The sequence below is a fragment of the Panthera pardus genome, unplaced genomic scaffold, assembly GCF_024362965.1.
Source record: "Panthera pardus isolate Hobbes unplaced genomic scaffold, ASM2436296v1 HiC_scaffold_2, whole genome shotgun sequence".
NCBI lineage: Eukaryota > Metazoa > Chordata > Mammalia > Carnivora > Felidae > Panthera > Panthera pardus.
The window spans coordinates 42428602-42454185 of record NW_026526765.1 but is presented as its reverse complement, the minus strand read 5'-3'; the positions used below and the strand labels follow the sequence as shown (position 1 = coordinate 42454185).

Here is a 25584-nt window from a genome sequence, read left to right as displayed (position 1 = left end):
TTTTCTCAATTTTCTACAACACCAAGATGTATAACATTATAAAGAGAAAAATAATAAAAGTTTTTGTTTAAAAAAATAGGAAAATAGACATATTTGCATTACTTCTGCTTTCTACACATACCACTGCCTCATACTTAGCTTATATTATCATTATTAAAGGTTACGTTTACTGAGAACTGGCCGTCAATGAAGTTCAATAGATACACTACCTCCAATCCTCACAACAGCTCTATAAAATAAGTATTATTGTTATCCACAATTTTCAAACGAGAAAACTGGGACCAAATGTTAAGTATTTTGCCAAATGTCAAAGTTTGTGAATGATAGAAAGAGGATTCAAACTCAACCCACGTTGGATCCAAAGCCCAGGTGCACTCTCCTGCCTGTTGCCCTGTCTACTGCTGTGGTCACAAGGCAGGTATTCACGACCTAACGTTATCGGTCTTTTCAGGAGTCCCCAGAGTTCCTAACCATTTTTGAGTTACAGATACCTTTCAGAATCTGAGCTTTAGGAAAATGCACAGACAGTTAAAATGCACATAGGACAAACTTTTACCAGGCTCATCCATTAACCCATCTTAGACCCTCAGAGTTCAAACAAGGAGAACATCACAGACTAGCCAAGCTTCAGGGACAGACCAACAGGTAAGCCAAGTAGTTGAATCAAGTTACTAAGCCAACACATGGCCGAACAATTTGGAACTGATAACAACTGTAGGTCAAGGGTAAGAACAAGTGAAACATGGGAATGAGCCAAGGTAAGTATAAATGAGGGTGGAGACCAACCAGGCTGTTCCAGCAGTTATAAGGATGGAGCCCGGGAACTGCCTTCCCTTCTGTGGCTTCACCTAGGACATGGAGTTTGACAAGCCAGGAGAGAAAAGGCCTTCAACCAGGAAATGGAGGCCCAGTCAACATTTGACACTAGTGAAATGTGCAGAAGGGGAATACTCAGTGCCAAGTTTCCTAGGGGGGCCCGATAACACGTGAATTACCCAGGCCTACACCACTCTTTCTCATGTCTCTCTTTCCCAGTCAGCCAGAAAGGAAAGTCTTCCACACTCTCCTTGCTTCTATGCCCACTCCCTTCTCTCCACTCTCTCTACCCCCATCCTAGACCCGTTCCTTTGCTCTGGGAAGATTGCAACCACCTCCTTACTGACTTACTAGCCCCAGATTCATCTTCCTAATGCTGGTGTTTGAAACCTCTTTGCCACATCCTCAGCTTGCATACCTTCAGTGACAGGGAGCACACTATCTTTAAGGTAATCCAGTTAATCTTTGAAAGTTATGCCCACTTAGTTAGCTAATGATGATTGGATAACTACTATTAAATTGAGCTGTATGAGATTGCCATTTGTGTAGGACAAAAATAGTCAAATAGGGGTAATTTCATAGGGTTCAACTTAATATACCCTGGGTACATAGCTTTGCACTCTACTATATACTATCTCACTTAATCTCCCCAACAGTCCTGGCAAACCATAAGAGACTCATAAATACTGAGAACAAACTGAGGGTTGATGGGGAGTGGGAGGGAGGGTAGGGTGGGTGACGGGTATTGAGGAGGGCACCTGTTGGGATGAGCACTGGGTGTTGTATGGAAATTAATTTCACCATAAATTTCATTAAAAAAAAAAGCAAAATGAGGGCCAGGGGAAATTAAATAATTTACACAGATAGTAAATGACAGGCCCAGGTCTGAGTCCTGAACTCTACCTCTTAAGTGCTCTGGGTACTGCCTTCTTATAATAACCTCTACCTCTGTGCTACTCTCTGGGTCCCCCTTGAACAAACTGGCATGATCTCCACCCCCAACAGTCTTTCAGAGCTTCCTCCCAATCGAATGTCCCTGGTTCCTTTACTATTGCTATTAACAGGAAGGATGCACGATGGGGAGCCTATGGAGAACTTTCACCCAACGTTGGAATTTATGGCACTAATATGCTGACCATTCCTATTCCTTCCAAAAAACCGCCTCACCAAACACCTTTCCACAAATGCCTCTCCTTGACCCAGTTGGTGCCTTGCTTTGTCCTATTTCTTTCCTTTATTCCCTCTTTTTACCTCCAAACTCGGAGCCTTAAAATCACCTATGGCCCCAGCAATTACACTGCTGGGTATATACCCACTACAGTTGAAAACATATGCCCATAAAGAGGAATTGAGTTTTGATACACGCTACAACGTGGGTGAACCTTGAAAACATCATGCTAAGTGAAAATAGTCTGGGCCACATATTGTATAGTTCCATCTATATAAAATGTCCAGAAGAGGTCAATCATTAGAGAGAGCAAATAGATTAGTGGTCACCAGGGGATGAGAAAGTAGATTAGTGGGGGTGTACCATAACAAACATACTAAAAACCACTGAACTCTACACTTTATACCCTTTACAAGGGTGAACTTTATGTTATATGAATTATATATCTCAATTCAAAATAATTCAAGTCACTTATGACTAGTGTCACCTGACTTTTCAAAACTTTTCAGTTTCTTCACCTGTGAAATGTGGACCTCGGAATAAAGATTATTCTAAATAAACAGTTCCAGCTAGTCTTTCTGGAGAATCCTTTAGGAAGGCTTATGATCAGGAACAGACAGGTCAGCCGTTCCTGGTCAGCCCTCCTCCACTCTGAGCCCATCTGGAATCATGGGTCCAGGCGTGTTGTAGATACAGTATTAGATGTTTTGTGGATAGGGAAATATTGCTTTGTGGATAAGGAAATCAACAAAGCCTTGTTGAGGACAGACTTTCTCAAGGTCACAGAATGAATCAGTGGCATTGCTGGGTCTACAGTCCTGTTTTCTTCTTTCTAGTAGTACATGTTCTTTTTTAGACTAGAGTACACAGAAAAATCTTTCCTGACCCTACAGATAGCCCCTCCTCCTAGTAAAAGAAGCTTCAGATTTCCTTCTGCTGATATTCTGAAATCAGGCCCATTTAGCAAGCATGCTAGGAGGTCACCTGCTGCAAATATCTGCTTATCTGTTCCTACCCAATAATTAGAACTGAAGTCTTTCAAAAGGCTTGGTTTCTTCATTCGGGCATATTGAAAAATGAGGTAAAAGTAGATTTCTTGTGGAACAGTGGCTTATATTCCCACCAGAACTAAGCCTGGTGGGTATATTATGGGAAAGCACATGGGCTGAGCTTTTGTGATTTTGAAAATAGATGAAGTTTTACTCCTATTCTCAAAGAGCTTGAGTTTGAGGAGAGTGCAGATGTGCAGAAGTAATACAGCCTAGAATAAAGAAACTCCCATCAGGATGGAAGGAAACCAATAGTTTGGGGATTCCAAATAGGAAAAGAGTCTAGCTGGGACATCAAAGTATCCATGGAGGGAATGGCACTGGGACTGGGTAGAAGGGACAGGCAGAGGGCACATAAAGAACAGAGGTGCAAAACCCAGAAAAAAAAGACAAACACTAGGGTTGAGCTTAGAGTCCTTGTAGAGAAATTGTGAAAAGCAAAGCAGAAACAGTATTGGGGCCACCTTCTGGAGATCTGTTAATGCCAGGATTAAGAAAAGTTGCTGACTTACTGAGGGGAGGAGGTGGTGTAAGAACGGTCTGATATACCCTGGTAGAGCCTTGGAGAGCAAAATTAGCATTATTTATCCAAACCCTTACAGAACTATAAGCTCTTTGGGCCTGGGATCTCACTGCTAGGTATTTTTACTTAAAAATATAAAGATGTTCATTACAGCATTATTTACAATACTAGAAAATTATACAAACAACCTAAATATCTAACTGTAGAGCCATGGCTCTCAACAGAGATGATTTGGATCCCAGGGGACATTTAGAAATGTCTGGATTCAGTTTTGGTTGTTACAACTTGAAGGAGAATTCTACTGGTGCCTAGTAGGTGGAGCCCAGGGGTGCCGCTAAATAAACATCCTACAATATATAAGACAGCCTCCACAACAAAGAATTACTGGCCCATATGTTGATAGTGCCAAGGTTGACAATATGTATGTATTTATATATACATAGACTTATAGATTTATATATAAATCTTTAAAATATATGTGAAATCTTATAAATAATATATATCTTAATATTTTCCTAGAGTGTATGTGTGTGTGTGTGTGTGTGTGTGTGTATTCCACATATTTAAAAATATCCAAAAAATATTGGCAATGATAGTATCTGGGATTACGTTTGATTTCAACTTTTTCCTTTGTGTCTTCTTGTATTTTCTAAGTTGTACTCAAGAATATATAAGAGTTTTGATTTTGTATTAGGGTTCTCTAGAGAATTGACTCATATGGTTATGGTCCCACAGTCTGCTGTTTGCAAACTGGAGAACCAGGAAAGCCATTGGTATAATTCAGTCTGAGTCCAAAGGCTGAGAACCAGGGGACCAACAGTGTAAGTCCTGGTCTGAATCTGAGGACCAAGGATGCCCATATCGAAGGGCAGGAGGAGGTGGATGTCTTAGTTCAGACAGAGGGCAAATTCATCCTTCATCCACCTTTTTGTTCTCTTCAGGCCCTCTGCGGATTCGATGATGCCAGCTGCACTGGTCTACCAATTCAAATGTCAATCTCTTCTAAAAACACCCTCATAGACACATCCAGAAGTAATGTTTTACCAGCTCTCTGGGTATCCTTTAGCTCCATCAAGTTGGCATATGAAATTAACCATCACAGACTTACAATTAAAACACTTTTTTACTGAGCATCAAGAATGTGGGGCAGCATCACAAGGCCTAGGGAATCAGCCCTGGCAGGTCCCGCCCTCACAGAAGTCACAGTAGAGATGTGAAGACAAACAAAAGACAAGAAACAAAAAACAAACAAGATAATTTCTAACAGTAATAAATGCAATTGAAGAAATAAATAGGATGATGTGACGGGCAGGACCTGGGGAGGGCACATACTTGGGATAAGACAACGAGGCATGATTAGCGTGAGCTGACACCTTGAGGTCGAGAAGGAGGTGGTGTGCAGAGAGCTGGGAAAGAGCATTCCAGATAGAGGACTCACGTTATTTATGGTGAGGACGTTTGGAGAAATTCCGGTCGCTGCATGGCCCGCCAGACCAAGGGGCCACCTGTGTATACAGTGCGGAATGGACGCAATACCCCGAGAATTTATCACACGCTACAATAAAGGAAGTAATCTGCTTTCCATTAAAGTTCATTTGCAAAGTTCAAAGTGCCAGCAACAGTCTATTAGCCTGCATTCCACAGTGTTTACAACACAGAGACACCAGGTTCTCGCACCCACGTTCATGGAAATGAAAGCACATTTTCATCTCAGAAGGAGAATGTTCTCTTTCTCCCCAGGTGTCCTGGATGGAGGATACTTCAGTGAAGAGTCAGGTGTTTCAAGATTCAAAAAGAGCTGATAGCATCTAGACTGTTGTGTACATTTCTGACAGTCCAAAAAGGTACGGATTGTAGCCAGAAAAACCACATTAAAGTGCCAAGAGAGGGGCACCTGGGTGGCTCAATTGGCTGAGCGTTGCCCCTCAGCTCAGGTCATGATCTCACAGTTCGTGGGTTTGAGCCCCTCATCGGGCTCTGCGCTGACAGCTCAGCCTGGAGCCTGCTTCGGATTCTGTGTCTCCCTCTCTCTCTGTCCTTCCCCCACTCTCTCTCTCTGCCTCTCTTTCTCTCTCTCAAAACTAAGTAAGCATTAGAAAAATTAAAAATAAATAAAAATAAATAAAATTAAAGAATCGTTGAAGTCTAAGCCTGGGAAAGGTGCAGCTTCTTAAATCAGGAGACCCGTAAGTGCCAGACTCATGATGTACACAGGGAAGCAGGCTGAATGGTGAGCATGTGCAGTGAGGCCATCCTGGGGAGGACCTGGGAAACAGGGCACAGAAGGGTGGGGTGAGGGGTCGGGGGATGGGAGCTGGGTGGGAAGTCCCTCTCAGCTCTAGCCATCCCTGCCAGGGAGGAAAGTGGGCACAGAGTTGCTGACTCTTCTGATTCTCCAAGAGAAGCTGAATAAATCTCCTAAATAGCAAATGCAGACTTCTGTGTCGAACGTTGCAGAAAAACACCCTACAGGGCAGAGAAAACACACCTACAGGAGCAGGTGTGCTGCCTGTGTGTAGGTGAAAACACACCTAGAGCAGGTGTCCCTGTGCTGTCTGTTGGCAGCCTCTGCTTCGGGGTTGTTTTTAGTTTTGCCCACCTCCTGCTCTGTTTAGAAATCCCTTCTCTGCTCTTAGGCCAAGGTGAAAAGGAAACTCTCACCTTCTCCCATCTGGGGCCTGGCAGCATCTGGAACACTGATCCTCATAATCCTTGTTCTCGGGAAATATTAATGATTTAATCTCCCGAGCTCCCTCCCTCCCTCACCTCTGCAGCCATACCAGCTGAAATCCACGGGCCAGACCCACAGAAGCCCAGGTTGGAACAAAACGCTTCCTGACTCAGTTTTGCCACGGACCATCAAACCCCCCTGGGAAGGCCAGCTTCAGCCCTTCCACGCAAGCGGCCAGAGGGATTCCAGCCATGGGTGAGGTGACAGCAGAGGAGGTGGAGAAGTTCCTGGACTCGAATGTCAGCTTTGCCAAGCAGTACTACAACCTCCGCTACCGGGCCAAGGTCATCTCGGACATGCTGGGGGCCAAGGAGGCCGCGGTGGACTTCAGCAATTACCACTCGCTGAACAGCGTGGAGGAGAGTGAAATCATCTTTGACCTCCTGCGGGACTTCCAGGAGAATCTGCAGACCGAGAAATGCATCTTCAACGTCATGAAGAAGCTGTGCTTCCTTCTGCAGGCAGACCGCATGAGCCTGTTCATGTACAGGGTCCGAAACGGCATCGGGGAGCTGGCCACGCGGCTCTTCAATGTTCACAAGGATGCTGTCCTTGATGAATGCCTCGTGGTGCCCGACTCGGAGATCGTGTTCCCCCTGGATATGGGTGTGGTTGGTCACGTCGCACACTCTAAAAAGCTCGCCAACGTCCTCAACACAGAAGAGGTACCCTCTTCCCCACAAGAAGGAGGGCGGGGAGGCATTATTCCATGGAGTCCCGGTGGGTACAAGCGGGGCGGGGAGCTGCTGGCCACCCAGACTGGGCTGGTGATGGTTTGGCACTTCTCTTTATTTATCGGCTTATAACATTTTATTTTGGGGGGAAAAAATCCAAACCTAACAGAAGAGTCTAAATACAGTACAAACAACTATCTACCTTTCATCCAAATGCATCAGTTGGTCATGCCTTGCCTCATTTGCTTTATCTCCATTTTTTTCGGACCCCTATGGGAGTCGACAGCTTGTACTGTATTTCCAGACATGCTGTGTATTTCCAGAACAGGGACGTTTCTCACATATGCACACCACGGTAACGAGATCCAGGAAATGTAAGCTTGATGCAATACCATCGTCTAATCAACAGTCCGTATTCAATTTTTGCCAGTTGCCTCAATTACACCCAAATAGCGCCAGCTCTTTAGTCCCCTCAAATCTGAAACAGTTTTTCAGACTGTGTTGGTTTCCATGACGCGGATGTTTTTGAAACATACAGGCCAAATACTTTGCAGAGATGTCCCTCCACTTGGGCCGATCTGTGTCTTCCTGATTAGAATCAGGTCGTGTGTTCCCATCAGGAGTAACATAGAGGGGACGTCGTGGTTATCTTTGCGCATTCCATCAGGGGACATTTGGTGGCAGCCTGCCTCGTTACTGGAAATGTTAACGGTACTGCTTGGTTAAGCCCTTGGCTCTCGTTTCATCTTTTTTAAAAAATTTTAAGTTTATGCATTTATTTTGAGAGAGACAGAGACAGCACGAGTGGGGGAGGGGCAGAGAGAGAGAGAGAGAGAGAGAGAGGGAGAGAGAGAATCCCAAGCAGCCTCTGCGCTGTCAGGGCAGAGCCTGACCTGCGGCTCAAACTCATGAAACTGAGAGACCGTGACCTGAGCCGAAACCAAGAGTCGGATGCTTAACCCCCCTGAGCTGCCCAGGTGCCCCTTAGCTCTCACTTGTGAGTCCAGCCTTCTGTGAGATTCTACTGGCAGCTCTGATGTAGGCCTCTTTGATCACCGGGGACAGAGCACTTCATGCAGATCTCCCCATGGCCCTCTGCCCCAGGGCCAACTCCTACTTATCCTTTAGATCTCAGCCTAAAGGTCACTTCTTCATGGAGGCCCTCCCGTATCTCTCTGTTACAGGCTCCTTCCCCAAACCATTTTTCATAATAAGCCTGGGGGCCAGGGACCATGCCTGCCTTAATCTCCACTTTATCCCAGCAAATGTCTGGCACAAAGCAGATGCTCAGCAAATACTTGGCATAAAAGATTCACCATCAAGTAATTATGCTTAATTCCTTTAACACCTACCTTGCCCAAAACAATGTTTGCCCCGTGGGAGCAGGGCCCAAGTGGGTCTCACGTATTGCAGCACTGACCCGACCAGGAGCCTGTGTTCAATCATTTCTAAGATGCAGCCTGGACATTATGTGATTTTGCTCACCTGACTTCTGGTCTTAGTTCAGATTAAGGGTCATAAGGTTAAAAGGGGACAGAGGGGGTCTCACAGATGATGTCATCTGACTGTCTCATTTAACGGATGAGGAGCCTAGAGCCATGAGAGCTTGAGAAGGGGCTTGTCCAAAGTCACCAAGGAGTTAGGGCAGAGCCAGGCCCTCCCATCCACAAATGCAGGAATTCAAACGGGTCATCTTGTTTTTAATGTTTATGTATTTATTTTGAGAGAAAGAGATAGATCAAGCAGGGGGGGGGGTGCAGAGAGAGAAGGAAAGAGTAAGAATCTCAAGCAGGCTCCACACTGTCAGCGCAGAGCCTGATGGAGGGCTTGACTTCACAAACTGTGAGATCATAACCTGAGCCCAAATCAAAAGTCAGATGTTCAACTAACTGAGCCACCCAGGCGCCCCAGGTCATCTTTTTTGACGTGGGTTCATTGACAAGATAAGAAGCACAGACTTTGGCCTCTGGGGCGATAGTTTTCTTGGAAATACACTGGGCTGGATCTCCCATGGGGTTCGTCTTTCCCTTGTTTCCCCTTGGACGTCCAAGGATGGGGGTCGTGTTTCTGCCTCCAGGGGACTTTCAGCTGGACTGGGGACTGTTCTCCCTTCAACTCTCTCTAGACTTTTATTGTAGCCAACATAGATTGCCACGGTCTTCAGACGTAACTGATTATCCCTGTTTCACAGATGGTGGAACCAAAACCCAGAAAGGATGGGGCACCTGGGTGGCTGAGTCACTTAAGCATCTGACTCTTGCTCTCAGCTCAGGTCTTGATCTCAGGGTCATGAGTTGGGCTCTGGGTTGGGTGTGAAGCCTACTTAAAAACAAAAATCAAAACAAAGCAAAACATAACAACAACAACAATAACAAAAACACCCCAGAATGGTTAGTAAGTTGCTCAGAGCCACTCCGATAGAAAGTGGCAGAGTGGGTATTTGAATTCAGGCACTCTGGCCTTGTGCCCACACTCTTCACTGCTCAGCTATTCTCTTCTTCTTCCTTATCTATAAAATGAGGGCACTGGACTAGATGCTATTCACCACTGGTCATTTCAAATCGTATAGCAGAGAATAAAGAGGTTAAACTTTGAGGTCAGATCTGGATGTGAGTCATGACTCTGTGACTTTTTAAGAATCGTGCTTTGGCGTATTTTTGAGACTATCTGGGCTCACTTCCTAATTCATAAAATGGGACAGGAATACCGACTGCACAGTGTTGTCGTAGGATTAAAGGAGAGAATTATTTCTCATCTAGCAAGGTTCTTAGCACATTGTTATGGCTCCTACTGGCCGATCCTGCTCCTTATTGTTATTGTTATTATTTTGTTGTTGTTAAGGCTCTATTCTAAGGGAGGGATGCTGTACCAGGTCTGTGTGGGAGTTGGACAAGAAGGTCCTTCCGGAGCTTTCAGTTTAGATTCTGTTGGTGGGAAAAACAGAAGAGAGGCGCTAAGAGGTTCTGTAGATCCTGGTGTTAAGTGACTGAGGATTTAGGCAGATGCTCTGATGCTAACGTATCCTTGTTGAAGAGTTGACTGAGCCTCTGTGCTAAGAGATGGCCTGCTATTCCGCGCCCCCCCCCCCCCCCACTTTAAGCCCAAAGTTCACTATGCGAGTAATGCCTGCATTCCCCTGGGGCAAGCCTGGGGCAGTCTCCCTGGCTGGTGACTCAGCACCCTCAAAAAACTTGGGAAATGGCTACAATCAGTGGAGTTTTGAAATGTGAAACCATGAATGGAGAAGTTTCCCAGGGTTGTAATAAAATTCCCACGTCCTAGCAAATTCCTGCTCATACCCTGGGATATCCTCAGGAAGACTTGCCGTTAGGATTGCCAGATAAAATATAGGATTCCCAGTAAAATTTGAATTTAAAAATATTTTTTTTATTTTTTAAGTTGATTTTTTTATTTTGAATGAGAGAGAGAGAGATCATGTGAGCGTGCATGAGTGGGGATGGACAGAGAGAGAGTGAGAGAAAGAATCCCAAGCAAACTCTTGGCTGTCAGCACAGAGCCCGACTTGGGGCTCAAACTCACAAACCATGAGATCGTGACCTGAGCCAGAATCAAGAGTGGGATGCTTAGCCAACTGAGCCACCCAGGTGCCCCAAAATTTGAATTTTAGGTAAACAAAGAATAATATCTTAGTGTAAGTATGTACCATGCAATATTTAGGACATACTTATACTTTAAAAAGTATTTACTTGAAATTCAAATTTAACTAGGCATCTTGTATTTATTTGCTAAATCTGGCAACCTTACTAGCCCTTCAATATTTGTGTGTGTTTTATTCTTTACCTTTTCTCCTTAGGAAAGCCCACAAGGCCTGCCTGTTCCTGTCTGGCTTATAAACCACTGGCCCCAGCACGTAGTCAGTGCCTGGGACAGAGTGGGTACTCATTACAGATTATTGCATGAATTAATAAATGATGACTCTTCCCAGTTGGCTATGATATTGTGATTTATAAAAAGAGATACTTACTTAGTCTTTGTCCTGGTTCCATACACAGAACTCTTAAGACCGAGGAGGGTGTCTTGGGACCCTGCTTTATAGCCAGTCAGAAGTATAAGTGACAAACTGGGACTTGTAATTGGCATCTGAAGCAGGGACAGTCCTGTGGGACTAAAGCCCTGTGGGGTCTGACACTGACTCCAGGAAGACTGAATTGAATTGTTGGACAGTCAGCTGGTGTCAGAGAACTGGTCAGATACACCTACGTATCTGGTGTAAGAGTAGTGTAAGCATGGTACTAGTGTGAGAGGAAAGGAGAGTTTTTCCAAGACATGACAATTCCTATTTCTAAAGACTGCACCTGAGAGCACTGCCATTTCCAGAGACTCTCACAGCTGCCGTCCTTCCCTGCGTGTGAGACCCGGAACCCAGCATGCCACACCGGAAGGAAGCCTCGAGGAGGACCTGGTCCAACACTCCGATTTTACCAAAGGGCAAACTGAGGCTCAGAGTATCTTCAACTACTGATAATGTACTGATTGGCCCCTGAAGCCTCAGAGAACAAGTCCCTCCCTTCCATTCACCCATCCTGTGGGGACATCCTTCTCATTATGGTTTGAATTGTGGGTTCGTGTTTTACATATGCTCCCACTATACTGTGAGGACCTAATGAGGACAATCTCATCTTTCTTATTGGTCTTGGCATATCCAACACCTCTCCCAGAGCCTGTTCTCAGTAAATATGAGTAAATGAATGAATGCGCGAATCAGTCGATCGGTGTATCAATATATAGATCAATGAATGAATGGAGTGGCTGTGCCACTTACCAGCAAGGGAGTTTTCTGCAAAGCAGGGAAGGTTTGGGGGCACCTGGGTGGCTCAGCTGGTTAAGTGTCTGGCTCTTGATTTCAGCTCAGGTCATGGTCTCACTGTCATGAGATTGAGTCCTGTGGCATTGAGCTCTGCATGGAGCCTGCTTAAGATTCTCTCTGGCGCACACGCACGTGTGCCGTGCTCAAAAACAAAAACAAAAACAAGGAAGGTGACAGATCTATGTGACAGGGCTGATGTGAGAGTTAATGAGATAATAGATGTTAAGTTGTCTGGCTCCTGGCTGAGGACATCATTATTGCTCAATAAACAGTAGATCTCACCATGGAATTGGCACTGTGAATGTTTGAAAAGAGGAACTGGGGTTTCCAAGAATGAGGGGTGTGCTCCCTGCTTGCAATGCATTTCACCCACCTGGTTCCTCTGAGGCTTCAGCTCTCAGCTTCACCTCCCTCGTTCACAGGGAGAAGCCTCCCTCATTCACTGCTATAACCCGAGAGTCTAGAACAGGGCCTGGCATAAAGCACTCCATGAATGCTAACTGAATGAGTGAATGACTTTGGGCTTTCCCTAAGCTGGGCATCTGATTCCCGGGCTTTAGAGTAAACAGTTTGAGGGACATCTAGGTGGTTCAGTGGGTCAAGTGCCTGACTTTGGCTCAGGTCATGATCTCACCACTCGTGAGTTCGAGCCCTGCATCAGGCTCTGTGCTGACAGCTCAGAGACTGGAGCCTACTTTGGATTCTGTGTCTCCCTGTTTCTCTACCCCTCCCCCGCTTGTGCTCTGTCTCTATATCTCTGTCTCTGTCTCTCTGTCAAAAATAAATAAACATTACACACATACACACACATACAGACACACACACACACACAAAAGAACAGCTTGAGCTAAAAGTCTTCTAAGGCCCTCTCTGCTTCTGATAATCTGAGGTTCTGTGACAGTTGTGTAGAACACTTCACATGCTGAATATATAAGGATGGCAATGATTGTGCGAACACCATCGGTTGGCAGCTGTATAATTCGGGAGAGAGTTCTGGGTCTCTCAATGGAAAAGAAAGTTCTGGTAGATTTAGTAAACATCTGTGTCAGATGCAGTTAAGACTCACGTATCGTTTTCCCTGATAGAAGTGAATATTGCAAGGCTGAACTGACTTCCTGAAATGAATCTGAGCATGCCCCACCAAGACCTGTGTTTAGAGATTTATCAGTGTCCTTAGAGAATGACATGGAAAACCCTTCATGGCTAATGCCTCTTTAGAGATTTTGCTTAATCCTCTGATGCTAATTCAAGTAGAGCCCTACAGCCTTCTCTTAATTCCTGTACCCTTTACCTGGTTTGAGACACCTTCATCGACAACAATGCCGTTGCCTGTTTGTCTAATCCCACTCCAACCGGGAGAAATCCACAGATGCACAGCATCACACTCTGAATTTCTCAGTCGTGGGAAAGTTTCTGCACACTCAATTCTAGAAAAGGGGTGGGAATCCGTTCTATGAAATACACTTCCTTCCTCAGAACAGCATGAACTGCATATCTGGGCTGGCTTGTGTCTCAAGCAACGCCTATGGTTGGAAAAACTCACAGTGCTACCAAGAAAGAGAAAGGTGGATTCTCTTGGATTTAAGACGACAGTTCAGGCTCTGTCTCCTCTTTCTGACCACATAGACCACACTGAACTGTGCTGGCCTCCCAAGCTGCTTTAGGGGTGGGGGCCTGGGGGTGTGTACTCCTTTGCACTCCCATAGCTTTGAGCCAAACCCTGTGTCATGTATTACTGTTATTGATTTGTCTGTGAGCCGGCCTGAGCCTTGGTCTCACTTGTGTCCCCAGCGCTCAGCATAAGGCCTGACACACCATGGGGCTTCCATTAAGACCTATGGAATGTGGATATCCATTGGACTCACTGTGTGGTGCTAGAACCGGATTGCTCAAAAAGCTAGAAGTACCAAATTCTTTTTGTTCAATGACCAGGACCCAGATCTAACCTTACCGAGGCTTCTCCTAAAGACAGCAAAGCTGAGGGCAAGGTTTCTTCTTGAGTCTCAGTTTCCCTTTGTGTAGAATGGGCCACTAGCGGTCCTCACCTCACAGGATTAAAGCGAGTTGAGGCAGATAAAGCATGTGATACCCATTAGCAATTGTGGTTGTTAGACTCACTAAAGTCTTTTCCTCACTCAAGTTTCTATTTTGGGCTTACTTGCCATCACCTCAAGAGAGCCTTCTCTAACCCTCCCTCCCCAGGTGAAGTCAGTCCCCTCATCCTCGGGCCCTTGCAGGGCTTTGCTCACACCTCCCCCACAGCCCTTGGTAAGTTGTATCTCAGACTTTCTCCTACTTGATTTTGGAGGCCTCCAGGGCAGAAATCACCACTGATTGCTTTGCCCTTGCTGAAGGGGCATAGATGGAAATGTCTTCATTTTCTTGTCAACAAAATCATAGAGGCCCCCCCTCCTCCCACTCCCTACCACGGGCATATGGGGCTCTGGCCTGTTTTACTGTCTTTGTTCTTCCTCTGCCCACCCTTGCCTGTGTCTGCCTTCCTTCAGGATGAGCATTTCTGTGACTTCGTGGACATCCTCACAGAATACCAGACCAAGAACATCTTGGCTTCCCCCATAATGAATGGGAAGGACGTGGTGGCCGTACTCATGGCTGTGAATAAACTGAATGAGCCCCATTTCACCAAGAGAGATGAAGAGGTAAAAACGCTTTAGAAAGTGCTGGGGTGGCCATGCGAGCGCATTCTTACAGCTTGTGAAGTCCCCTGAACCTTGTTATTTGGCCCAGCCTTGGTTTTCTCATCTGTAAGACAAGGGGATTAGGCTGATGCCCTCTGAGGGAGACAGGACGGGGTAATGGTTAGGATGTCGGGCCCTGGAGCCTGGGGTACAGGGGTAATTGTCCTGGCTCTGCTAATATTTAGCTGACTCAGTCAAGTTACTTAATTTCTTTACATCTCAGCTTTCTTATCTGTAAAATGGGCCTAATTTTATAGTATCCATCTCTCGGGGTACTTGTGATGAGCAGATAAGATAACATATACCTAAAATGACTTATCACAGGAACTGCAAACTCAATAAATAGTAGCAATTTTCCATTAATCCATCAACACTGACATTCTACATTCTATGAGCTTTACACTCTTACAATGCAACATTTCATGGGTCAGCATTCCATGATCCATCTACTCAAATGGCCTCTGATGCTTTTGAAATATTCAAATATTTGCTGATGGTAGAGGGGGCCAGAGGAGGGCTTTCTTCTCATCTAGTTCCCCTCACGCTGTTTGATTCCCAGATTCTTCTCAAGTACCTCAATTTTGCAAATATAATCATGAAGGTGTACCACCTGAGTTACCTGCACAACTGTGAGACTCGGCGTGGCCAGGTAAGGGGTGTGGCTTAAGGGAATGGCCTGGACTCGTCCTTTTACTGAAGCATTGATGTGGTCAGACTAGAAAGGTAGTGGCAATAAAATTGCCTGGGAACCATCATAGTCTCTGCCCGGCATCCCTAGTGTTGATGAGGTGGCCGATGTTTGTAAAGCTGTATATGCACAATTTTCAAGTCAGGCAACTTAGATTTGAATCCTTGTTAAACCATTTACTAGCTCTAAGACCCTGAGTAAATCACTTACCCTGTCTGAGCTTTAGTCCCCCTCTTTGAAAAATGGGGGCAATATTGATTGGTTCCACCCTCAAAAGATTGTTGTCAATAGTAAATGAGAAAATGCATGTGGAACATTTGTGTTCAATCCATGTTTGTTATTTTCATTCTTACTAACGATCTCCGAAATAAAAGAAATGGAAAGAGTTGGACCCATTATAAGCTGGTCAGTTACTTCATCTCTCGGAACCTCAGTTTCTCCATCTGTAAAAGGAGGATAATTGTCCTGTCTCTGTCTCTGGGTTATTGTGAGCTGCTGCTTTGTGACTCAAAAAGTTTGACAATGTTTTCCTGTTTTGTTAAGATACTGCTGTGGTCTGGGAGCAAAGTCTTTGAAGAGCTTACGGATATCGAGCGGCAGTTCCACAAAGCCCTGTACACAGTCCGAGCCTTCCTCAACTGCGACAGATATTCTGTGGGGCTCTTAGACATGACCAAGCAGAAGGTGAGAAGGCTTCAGAACAGACATTTCCAAGAACAGGATCAATATACAGTGGGGCCCAGACTTGTGTCTCACATTCAGTTCACAGGGGAGAGGCAGGGAAGATGTGGATGGTTGTGAACAGGTTTTCACAGGTCTTTTGTGTTTTTTTTTTTATTTTTTTGATGTTTATTTATATGAGAGAGAGAGAGAGAGCAAGTGGGGGAGGGGCCGAGAGAGACCAAGACAGAATCTGAAGCAGGATACAGGCTCTGAGCTGTCAGCACAGAGACCAACGTGGGGCTCGAACCCATGAGCCACGAGATCGTGACCTGAGCTGAAGTCGGAAGCTTAACTGACTGAGCCACCCAGGTGCCCCTCACAGGTCTTTTATAGTGAAGAGTGGAGTACCAACCTTTAAAGTGGAAAAGTCAATCTAGGGCACAGGTGAGTGAAAACAACCTGGTCTTCCCTGGTCAGTTGGAAAAGAAAGCATGTGTGAGAAGGCTTGATGAGGAGGTAAAGGTGAGTGATAAAGAAGCTCTATGTAGGGTAAAAGCCAGAAAGAAGAAAGTTGCCAACTTCAGGAGTTCTCAGAGAATTCACACAAAGGTGGGTATAAACCTTCCCCATGGTTTATCAAGTGTATGGCCCACCTGAGCAGTTGAAGTGAAGGAAGTTACTGGGATCTGGTCCCTGGGAATGCTCTGGAGGCAGATCTGCAGAGACTAAGGAGGCAGAGGCTAAGAAAGCAGAACACAATATGGCTCCTACAATATTTTTCAGCGAGGTTTTTCCCAAACCAACTCCCCCGTTTTTCTTTCTCTACCTGTCGCCGCTTCCTGCAGCTAATCACTTTCTGCCTTGGAATAGAGTTCCAGAGTTATCTAGATTTGTGATTTCTTATCCCAAAGAGCCAAGGCCCAGGTTTCCTGTCGGTTTCATTTTGTAGGGCCTTGTGCTGAGTGGTGCGCTGATCTCTGCAGACCCTTCAAATAGTTGGTTTGATGATGAAATACATTGCAGAATCTGCGGTTGGATAAGACCTTAAGTCTAGTCCAGGGGCTCCCAGGCTTGAATCAGAATCTTCTGAGGAACTGTTTAATAAACACTAGGCCACATTTCCTGATACTCTTGCTTTTTTTTACTTAATATTTTCTGAACATCTTTCCATGTCAGTACATGTGGAATCTTGTTAATAAGGCTTTATGTTGAAGTATAACATACACACAGAGACAAGCACTAATTACAGACAGTAGATCAATGAACATCCCTATGTAACCACCACCAAAATAAAGACATAGAACATTACTAAACCCTCAGAATCCCCTTGCTTATCCCTTTCCATTAATTTCCATACCCTCCTCCCTGAGGGTGACCACTACGGGACCTTTAATGCCACATTAGTTTTGCCTACTCTTGAAGTTCCCATAAACAGAATCATACACTGGTAGGCATGTGGTATGATCTCATTTGGTCTTAAACATGAACTCTAATGACTGATGAGATTAGAGACTTTTCTTGTTTTTTGACCATGTGTATATCTTTAATAGAAGTGCCTATTCAAGTCTCTTTCCCATTTTTAAGAATTCTATTGTCTCTTTTAATCTTAGGATCTGTAGGTGTTCTTTACACATTCTAGATATGGGTTCTCTGTGGAATATACTCATTGCAAATATCTTTCCCCACTCTGTACTTTCATTTTCTTAATAGTATGTTTCAACTAATGAAAATTCTGAATTACAATGTAGTTTCATTTATCAATTTTTTTTAATGGTTATGATTTTTGTTCTTAAGAAACTTTTGCTGGCCCCAAGTTAATAAAGATATTCAGCTATGTTAACTCTCAAATTTTATTGTTTTAACTTTCACACACAGCTCTATAATCTACCTGGAAATTTTTTAATGTGCAGTGTGAGGTAGGGTCAATATTAACTTTCTCCATGTGGATATCCAATGGACCCAGCGCCATTTACTGAAAAGACCACTCGTTTTTCACTGTCCTATTGAAAATACCATCTTTCCCTAACATACCTCTATCATCTATCAAGTGTCCATATATATTGGATGCTTGAGTTTGAGATTTTGTTCAAGAAGGACTTCCCCAACCTTAATATTATAAAGATAATCTGAGATAATCTGATGTGCTTTGATTAATATATTTTAATCATTCATTCATTTTGAAATTATGAATGTGTCGGTATGAGGTAGGGATAACTTTTATCTCTCACTCCTTCCCCAGTTATAATCTATCCTTTCTCCACTGTTTTAAAATGCAGCCATTCTGATATGCTATTTTATCATATACCAGATTTCCATATACTCATGGATTTAGTATTCTGATTTTTGCTTTTAAAATAGTTTTGTATGTGGGGCGCCTGGGTGGCTCAGTCGGTAAACATCTGACCTCAGCTCAGGTCATGATCTCGTGGTTCGTGAGTTTGAGTCTCGTGTTGGGCTCTGTGCTGACAGCTCAGAGCCTGGAGCCTGCTTCGGATTCTGTGTCTCCCTCTCTCTTTGCTCCTTCCCCACTTGTGCTCTGTCTCTGTCTCTCAAAAATAAATAAATGTTAATAAATTTAAAAAAATTTAAAATAGTTCTGTATGTGATTCTGATGCACGTCAGCTATCTACTGATTTTAGGGAACTTCTGATTCTAGTACAAACATCCATTTAACTTTCACATACTCCTGAACCAAATATTTTGCCAATTATTGCCAAGTCCAGCAACAAGCCCTTTGATACACCTTCAGGAAGTAGCAAATGAATGAATTCATACAAATGAATGGTTCTTTCTTAATAAGAATTTCTGAGTCGTTGATTTCAAAAGGTGCCCAGTTCACACCTTAAAGGATCTGAACCCAGATATAGGCTGCTGTGTGTGGCTGTGTTCTGTTTCTTCTGAGCTCCCTCTCAAAAGGGAAAATGACACCTAAGCAAGAATATTCTTTTTTTTTTTTAAAGTTTATTTATTTATTTGAGGGAGAGAGACTGAGAGCAGGAGAGGGGCAGAGAGAGAGAGAGAGAGAGAGAGAAAGAGAGAGAGAGAAAGGGAATCCCCAGTAGGCTCCATGTGACAGATTGGAGCCTGATGTGGGGCTCAAAACTAATGTGAGATCATAACCTGACCTGAAATCAAGAGTTGGATGCTTAACCCCAGGCACGAATATTCTAACTTAGTCATCCCCAAAAGATGGAACAATCTAGCAATTAGAAATGGGCTGGTCTGCCTACAATCATTCAAATGACCTGCCTCACCCCCCCTTCTACCTCATCCCCCCCAGGTAACTAAGCTCTTATCTGAGCTATTGACATTATGAAGAAGTCAATAAAGCCACTGAATTGTACATTTTACCTGGGTGAATTATATGGCATGTGAATCATATGTCAATAAAGCTGTTGAAAAATAAAAGAAAGAAGAAAGAGAAGAGAGAGAGAGAGATAAAGAGGGAGAAAGGCAAGCATAAATATGCCCCACTTTCCGCCCACCCCCTCGTTGATAGCTGCTGCTTCTCTGGGACAATCTTCAAAGCCACTCAGTGTTTGACACAGACAGTGTCAGCTCAATGCACTTGACTTTCTTCTGGGCTCTTCTAACATTTGTGTTCTTTCTCCATTCCAATGGATTCATTTTGGTCTTGCCCTGTCTACCTTACTATAGTTACTTGAGTACTTGATTGACCCCTCCAAGAGACAGCAAGTTCCCCCAGGGCATGAACTCTGTCTTATTCATCTCTGTGTATCTGGCAGCAAACATGTTATGGGGCTCAGGTAGACTCCCTATTGTATTTTCACCCAGAATTGAATGTCTTCCTGGTGTGTAGTCTAGACAAAGAGCCCAACTGGGCAGAAGCTTGAGGACACGGAGTTTGAATTTCATGTGGACTCTCTTCTGCTTGTCCTCTGCATGATAAACCACCAAGTTCAAACAAGAAAGAGCCAAGAGCAGAAGGGCTTAGCATCCTACCCACGATGACCTAGTGCTAATGGATCACTGTCCCTAGATGGCAATAGATGAATGAACAGAGAGGGCAATGAAGCATGGAGGCCTCCTCTGCGAGGCCCTGGCTCAGCCCCAGCCCAAGCTGTGTGGCTCCCTGTGCCTCAGGAAAGCCAGTAGACAAGTGGCAGAGAAGAACTCGCGCGGTGTCCCAGTTAGTTTCTTCTTCTGAGGCTGTGTGCCCATGCAGTGCCTTAGCTGGTCATTTCTCTCTTCCTTGACTGTATCTTTGCCGGTTGTCTTATGGGTCCTTTCTTGACGGATCCCTGATATGGGTCTCTTTGTGTATTTATGGCACCATTATTTTTTGGGAAAAAAAAATTTTTTTCCTGATTCCAAAAGCAACACATTTTATGACAGAAAAATTGCTAAATACAGTCTCACTACAATCACCCAGAGAAAACCAGTTGTTAGTGTTTTGTTGTGAATCCTTTGAGGGCATTTTCTATGTTTAGTTAAACATTGGGGTTATATGATCTCTATTTTTTGTCCCCTCACATATTTCACTCATCAGTGCAGCAAGGACACTTTTTTAATCAACATAAATATATATATGTATATGTATATATATATATGCGTGTATATATATGTATATGTATGTGTACACACACACACACACACACACACACATACATTTGTAGCATTATTGTTAATAGATGTTCCATGATTCATTTAATAAGTCCCCTCTTATTAGACACTTAGGTTGTTTCCTAACTTTTCATTACTATAAATGAGGCTGCAGAGGACATTGTTTTAGCTAAACCTTCAGTCACATGCTTAGCATGTCTTTAAGGTCAATTTCATAGACCTGGAGACCCCAGTTTCCCTCTCATGTCCCACTCCCACAACATGGGGAGTATAAGGGTGTTCCAACTCAGCTCCTATTTTTTGCTTAATGATTAGACAACCCTAGTTCATCAATATCTTGAAGCACAGACATGACTGACATCCCCTAACGCTAATGAATTTTGCACCCCTTCCAAGCTTAGGTTTCAGTGAGCTCTTCCCACCTTCTGAACTTCAACGATAGATGACTCACAGAGGTGGGTCCTCTTTTCTCAATCTCCTTTCCTTGACCTATTTTCAAGACGTGTAATTATTGTCTTTCTCATCCCTAGGAATTTTTTGACGTGTGGCCAGTCCTGATGGGTGAGGCTCCACCCTATTCTGGTCCCAGGACTCCGGATGGAAGGGTAAGTCTCTCTCTGGACTGTTTAGTATGATCTAACATTTAATGAAATGCAAATTTAAGGCACTGTAGAACCTGCTGACATTTCTTTATCACTTAGATATCTATCTTCTCTGGGTTGGGTCGTTTCCCCTTGAAGTTATGATAATTGTTCATAATTGCCACCACATCTTGTAACTTGCAAGGTATTTTTAATATCTTGCTGGAGTTCCATAGTAACCTGGTGGGATTGGCTAAGGAAGAATTAATATTCTCATTCCACAGATAAGGAAAGAGCTCCAGAAAGATCGAGCAACTTGCTTAAATATTCACCTAGCAAAAGTTTAGACTTGAAGACAATTTGAGCTGGAAATAACCTTAATATCTAATTGAGATTATACAAATTGGTAGTTGGCAGGTCATTTCCATCCAATAGATAAACCTGTTTGGCTGCGTACATTTAAAATTTTTCTTCTTACTTAAAAAGTTTTGGGAATTGATAGTTTAACATCTAAAAAAAATCAAGATATTTCCCATAAATACATAGATTCTCAGCTTCTTTTAAAAAAGTGGAAGATTAGCCAAAACTGGACCCACAGTCCCACACGGGTAAATTTTATTTTTTGAGATTTTATTTTTAAGTAATCTATATACCCAACATGGGGCTTGAACTCACAACCCTGAGATCAAGAATTGCATGGTCTGCCACTGAGCCAGCCAGGTCCCCCTCACAGGGTAAGTCTGATGGGAGCTGAGGGGCAGCTGTCTCCTTGGAACATGGCCAGAGCTCTCTAGTTTGCCAAAGTCCTCGCCATTCCCCTGGTGTACCCCTGCTCCCCAGTCCGCACTCATTTATGTTTCTATCAGGCCTCTCCAGGCACTTGAGTTTGTGAGCTCTGCTTGCATATCATTGCTTTCTTTTTTTTTTTTTTTTTTTTTTGACTTTTTAAAAAAAATTTAACTTAAATCCAAGTTCGTTAACATATAGTGTAATGATGGTTTCAGGAGTAGAATTAAATAATTCCTCACTTACATATAGCACCCTGTGCTCATCCCAACAAGTGTCCTCCTTAATTCTCATCACCCATTTGGCCCATCCCTCCACCCAACACCCCCCAGCAACCCTGCTTGTTCTCGGTACTTAAGAGTCTCTTATGGTTTGTCTTCCTCTCTCTTTTTATCTTATTTTTGCTTCCCTTCCCCTATGTTCATTTGTTTTGTTTCTTAAATTCCACATGTGAGTAAAGTCATATGGTATTTGTCTTTCTCTGACTTATGTTGCTTAGCATAATACACTCTAGTTCCATCCACGTTGTTGCAAATGGCAAGATTTCATTCTTGTTGATCACCGAGTAATATTCCATTGTATGTAAATACACACACACACACACACACACACACACACACACACATATATATATGTATATATATATATACCACATCTTCTTTATCCATTCACCTGTTGATGGACATTTGGGCTCTTTCCATAATTTGGCATAAACAGAGAGAAGCTGATATGATGTATGTGGGGAGGACGAGATGAGGCAGGGCAACCAGATTTGTCACTCACACAGCCTGCAGAACCTATAGAAGGACAGGATGACCTTAGCTGAGGCCACATGGGATAAGTAAGCAGCAGAGTCAGGCCCTGAATTGAGTTTTAGTCTCATGCTCGTCCCACAGGATCTTTTAGCCTGTCTGAAATGGTGTATCAGTTTCTGTTAGGAGGCCTGATCCCACCCAGCCAACACTAATCCTACCCCAAATTAAAATGTGCGTGTACGCACGCACCCACGTGTGTGTGTGTGTGTGTGTGTGTGTGCACGTGTGTGAATGATAGACTTTATTTAGTTTTCATTCAAACTCCAGGAATTTGAAATTAACACCCTTGCCTATGAGCTTCCCGAACACACCAGAAAAGAGTGCCCCCTGGACATCTACATCATCTGCCCTGCTTCATCCAAAATAACCTTTCAACCTGCTGTTGTTCTGTGTCAAACTCCTCTTCCACCCGCACAATGGCATGATTTCATTTGGGAAGACTGAGTCTTCAAGCATTACATCATGTGCTGCTGTCAGAAAATAACTCGGGGACCGTTTTCTTTTTAAACTCAGCTCTTCGTGTTGGCACGGTTGACATGTCACCCCTGAGCTTTATCTCCAAGTCACCTGAGCTGGATTTGTATCTTCTGGAAATTTAGAAGTGGAGGAACTGGAATAGTGATCACCCTAGCTTTCAGACACCACCAACTTCCGTCAATTCTTCAGTCACTTGATCAACTTCTTGATCAATTCAAGAAGTTTTGGTTTCACTGAAGTGACCAGCACACTTATGGCTAAGACTTTCCTTTCCCAAAACCCTCCTACATCTCAGGTAGCAGGGGCTCAGTCCTTGTAAGAGTACAAGGTATTAGGTTGTGATGGAAAAGGTCAGAAGGCAAAGAACTACGGTTTTGGTTGGTTGGTAACCTGTAGGGTGAACTCGGTCAAAAAATCCTTTGGGTCCTCGATTTTCCCATCTATGAGGTACTGTCACTAAACTCATCTCCATAGTCAGTTCCAGGTCTAGGACACAGCTAGTGAGGGGACACACATAGGCCTGAACTGGGGCACAGAAACAACATGATAAGACTGGCCCAAAGTAAATCTTCTAGAAAGATTGGGCTTGGAAAGAACAAGCCTGAGTTCAGACCCCTGTTCCACCAGATAGTTGCTTGGCCTTGGGCAACCTCTCTAAGCCTCACCTTCCTCATCTGTAATGCCTGGATAATCCAAATGGCCGGCAGGACCATGGTGGCTAAAGCAAATCAAACACTGACATACACTAGGCATCCAATCATCATGGCTACCTGGGTTGAATCTTATTATCTGCAGGGTACTTTACCTGGAGTATGTTATTTACTCTTCTCAACAAGTTTATAAAGGAAGTATCATTATCCCCATTTCATGGTTGAAGAGATTGAAGTCAGGAAGGGTCACTTCATTTGCCTGAATTCAAACTCAGGGTGCTTTTCTTCCTGGTAACTCATTACAGCCATGCTTTTTAGCATTCCCTCTCACCTCGTAACGCCCTCACACTTTCTCTGCCACATTCACCTGAGAAATACAACTGTTGTCTGGACTTTGACCAATTAGCCTCCCCAAGTCACGGGTCTAAAGATCGCCAACAGCAGCTACACCTCACTTCATCTCCTTTTAAAAGTAAAATGTTGTACATGTGTGTGTTTTCGTTATTAAAAACATATACAGGCTAGTTAGACTTCACGGAAAAAAACAAAAAAAAATAGCACTCATTTAAAAACTGGTATATTTCCACGGAGGATAATTTTGCTATGGCTGTATTTGTGGCTCTCTCAAAGACCCTTGTGTTAAAGCCTTCGCTGCTCAGGTGGTAGGTAACAAAAGAGCTCATTGACGGCTCAGTTTTGACTTTCCAACGGCTGGTGAATTCTTAACATGAATATGTTGCTTGAAGGCAACTCAGCTGAGCTCCAGTGCGTGAAAACAGCTCTATTTACCTAAAGCACACTGATCTTTTTGTTGCTTTCTGTGAAAGCAAATTGATTCTTCCGTGGGCTTTAGAAAAAAAGTCCATTTCTACCCTTTCTGAAGGAGCCTTGTGGAGATCCATGGATAGGACAGCCTGGGCGGCCCAGGGAGCCCACAGCTTGCCTCTGTGAGCAGGAAGCAGCCCACACCCGAGAACAGATGGCTTAAAACAAAGACCTGAGGAAGGTTGAGAAGGTCATAGAAGTTGACTTCCTTTTCCTCACAGGGGGACATTTAGCTACACCAAAGTCTCAGTAGATAAGGCGGCCATCTTTGCTTTCAGGAACTGCCTCCAGGGTACAACTTCACTTTAAAAAATATCCTTAGCACAATTTGTTTGCACTTATTGAAAAAGTAATACATGAGGGGCGCCTGGGCGGCTCAGTCGGTTCAGTCTCTGACTTGATTTCAGCTCAGGTCATGATCTCATGGTTCACGAGTTCAAGCCCCGCATCAGCTCTCCACTGACAGCATGAAGCCTGCTTGGGATTCTGTCTCTCTCCCTCTGTCTCTGCCCCCTCCCTGCTCTTACTCAATCTCTCAAAATACATAAGTAAACTTAAAAAAAAAAAAAAAGTAACACATGAGCTGATGAAAAGCTCACACATTACAAAAGGATATGCCACAGAAATCTAGCCTCCCCCGAGCTGGCCAGTGTGAGCAGTCTGTCCTTCCAGGAATGTCTACGGACACCCAGATACTCCTCGAATTCTACCACCAGCACCATCCTCAACAAATGGGATGATTCTGTTTTGTGCCTTCGTTTCTCAGCTTGGGATCTTCCCCTGTCAGCACAGATACAGCTACACTGTTCTGGAGACAGGCGACATATCTGCTGGAGGCAGGCACTCAATTTGGTTAGCCAGTCTCCTGATGATGACATTATGTTGTGTCCAGACTTTGGAAAGCAGTCTGGCTGAGGCCCCCGGATGGGGCAAACGATGTTTTGACCCCCATTTAGAAGTGTAACTGTAGGATTCATTCCCACACGTGGAATTGCTGGTTCAAAGAAGACGTGCACTGTAATCTACG

General features: G+C 44.0%; 1 protein-coding gene across 3 annotated transcripts in view; it reads left to right on the top strand.

The window, feature by feature from the left end:
• Positions 1–6315: 6315 nt before the first annotated feature.
• The window catches only part of PDE6A (phosphodiesterase 6A), a 63030-nt gene continuing 43761 nt past the window's right edge, over positions 6316–25584 (top strand). For 2 of the 3 annotated variants that reach the window (XM_053907026.1, XM_053907025.1), the window contains exons 1-5: positions 6316–6952; positions 14297–14449; positions 15048–15137; positions 15720–15860; positions 20954–21028. In XM_053907026.1, the coding sequence (XP_053763001.1) occupies positions 6479–6952; positions 14297–14449; positions 15048–15137; positions 15720–15860; positions 20954–21028 (933 nt within the window). In that variant the 5' untranslated portion in view covers positions 6316–6478. The remainder of the gene's footprint in view (positions 6953–14296; positions 14450–15047; positions 15138–15719; positions 15861–20953; positions 21029–25584) is intronic. The other variant, XM_053907024.1, reaches the window with a different exon arrangement.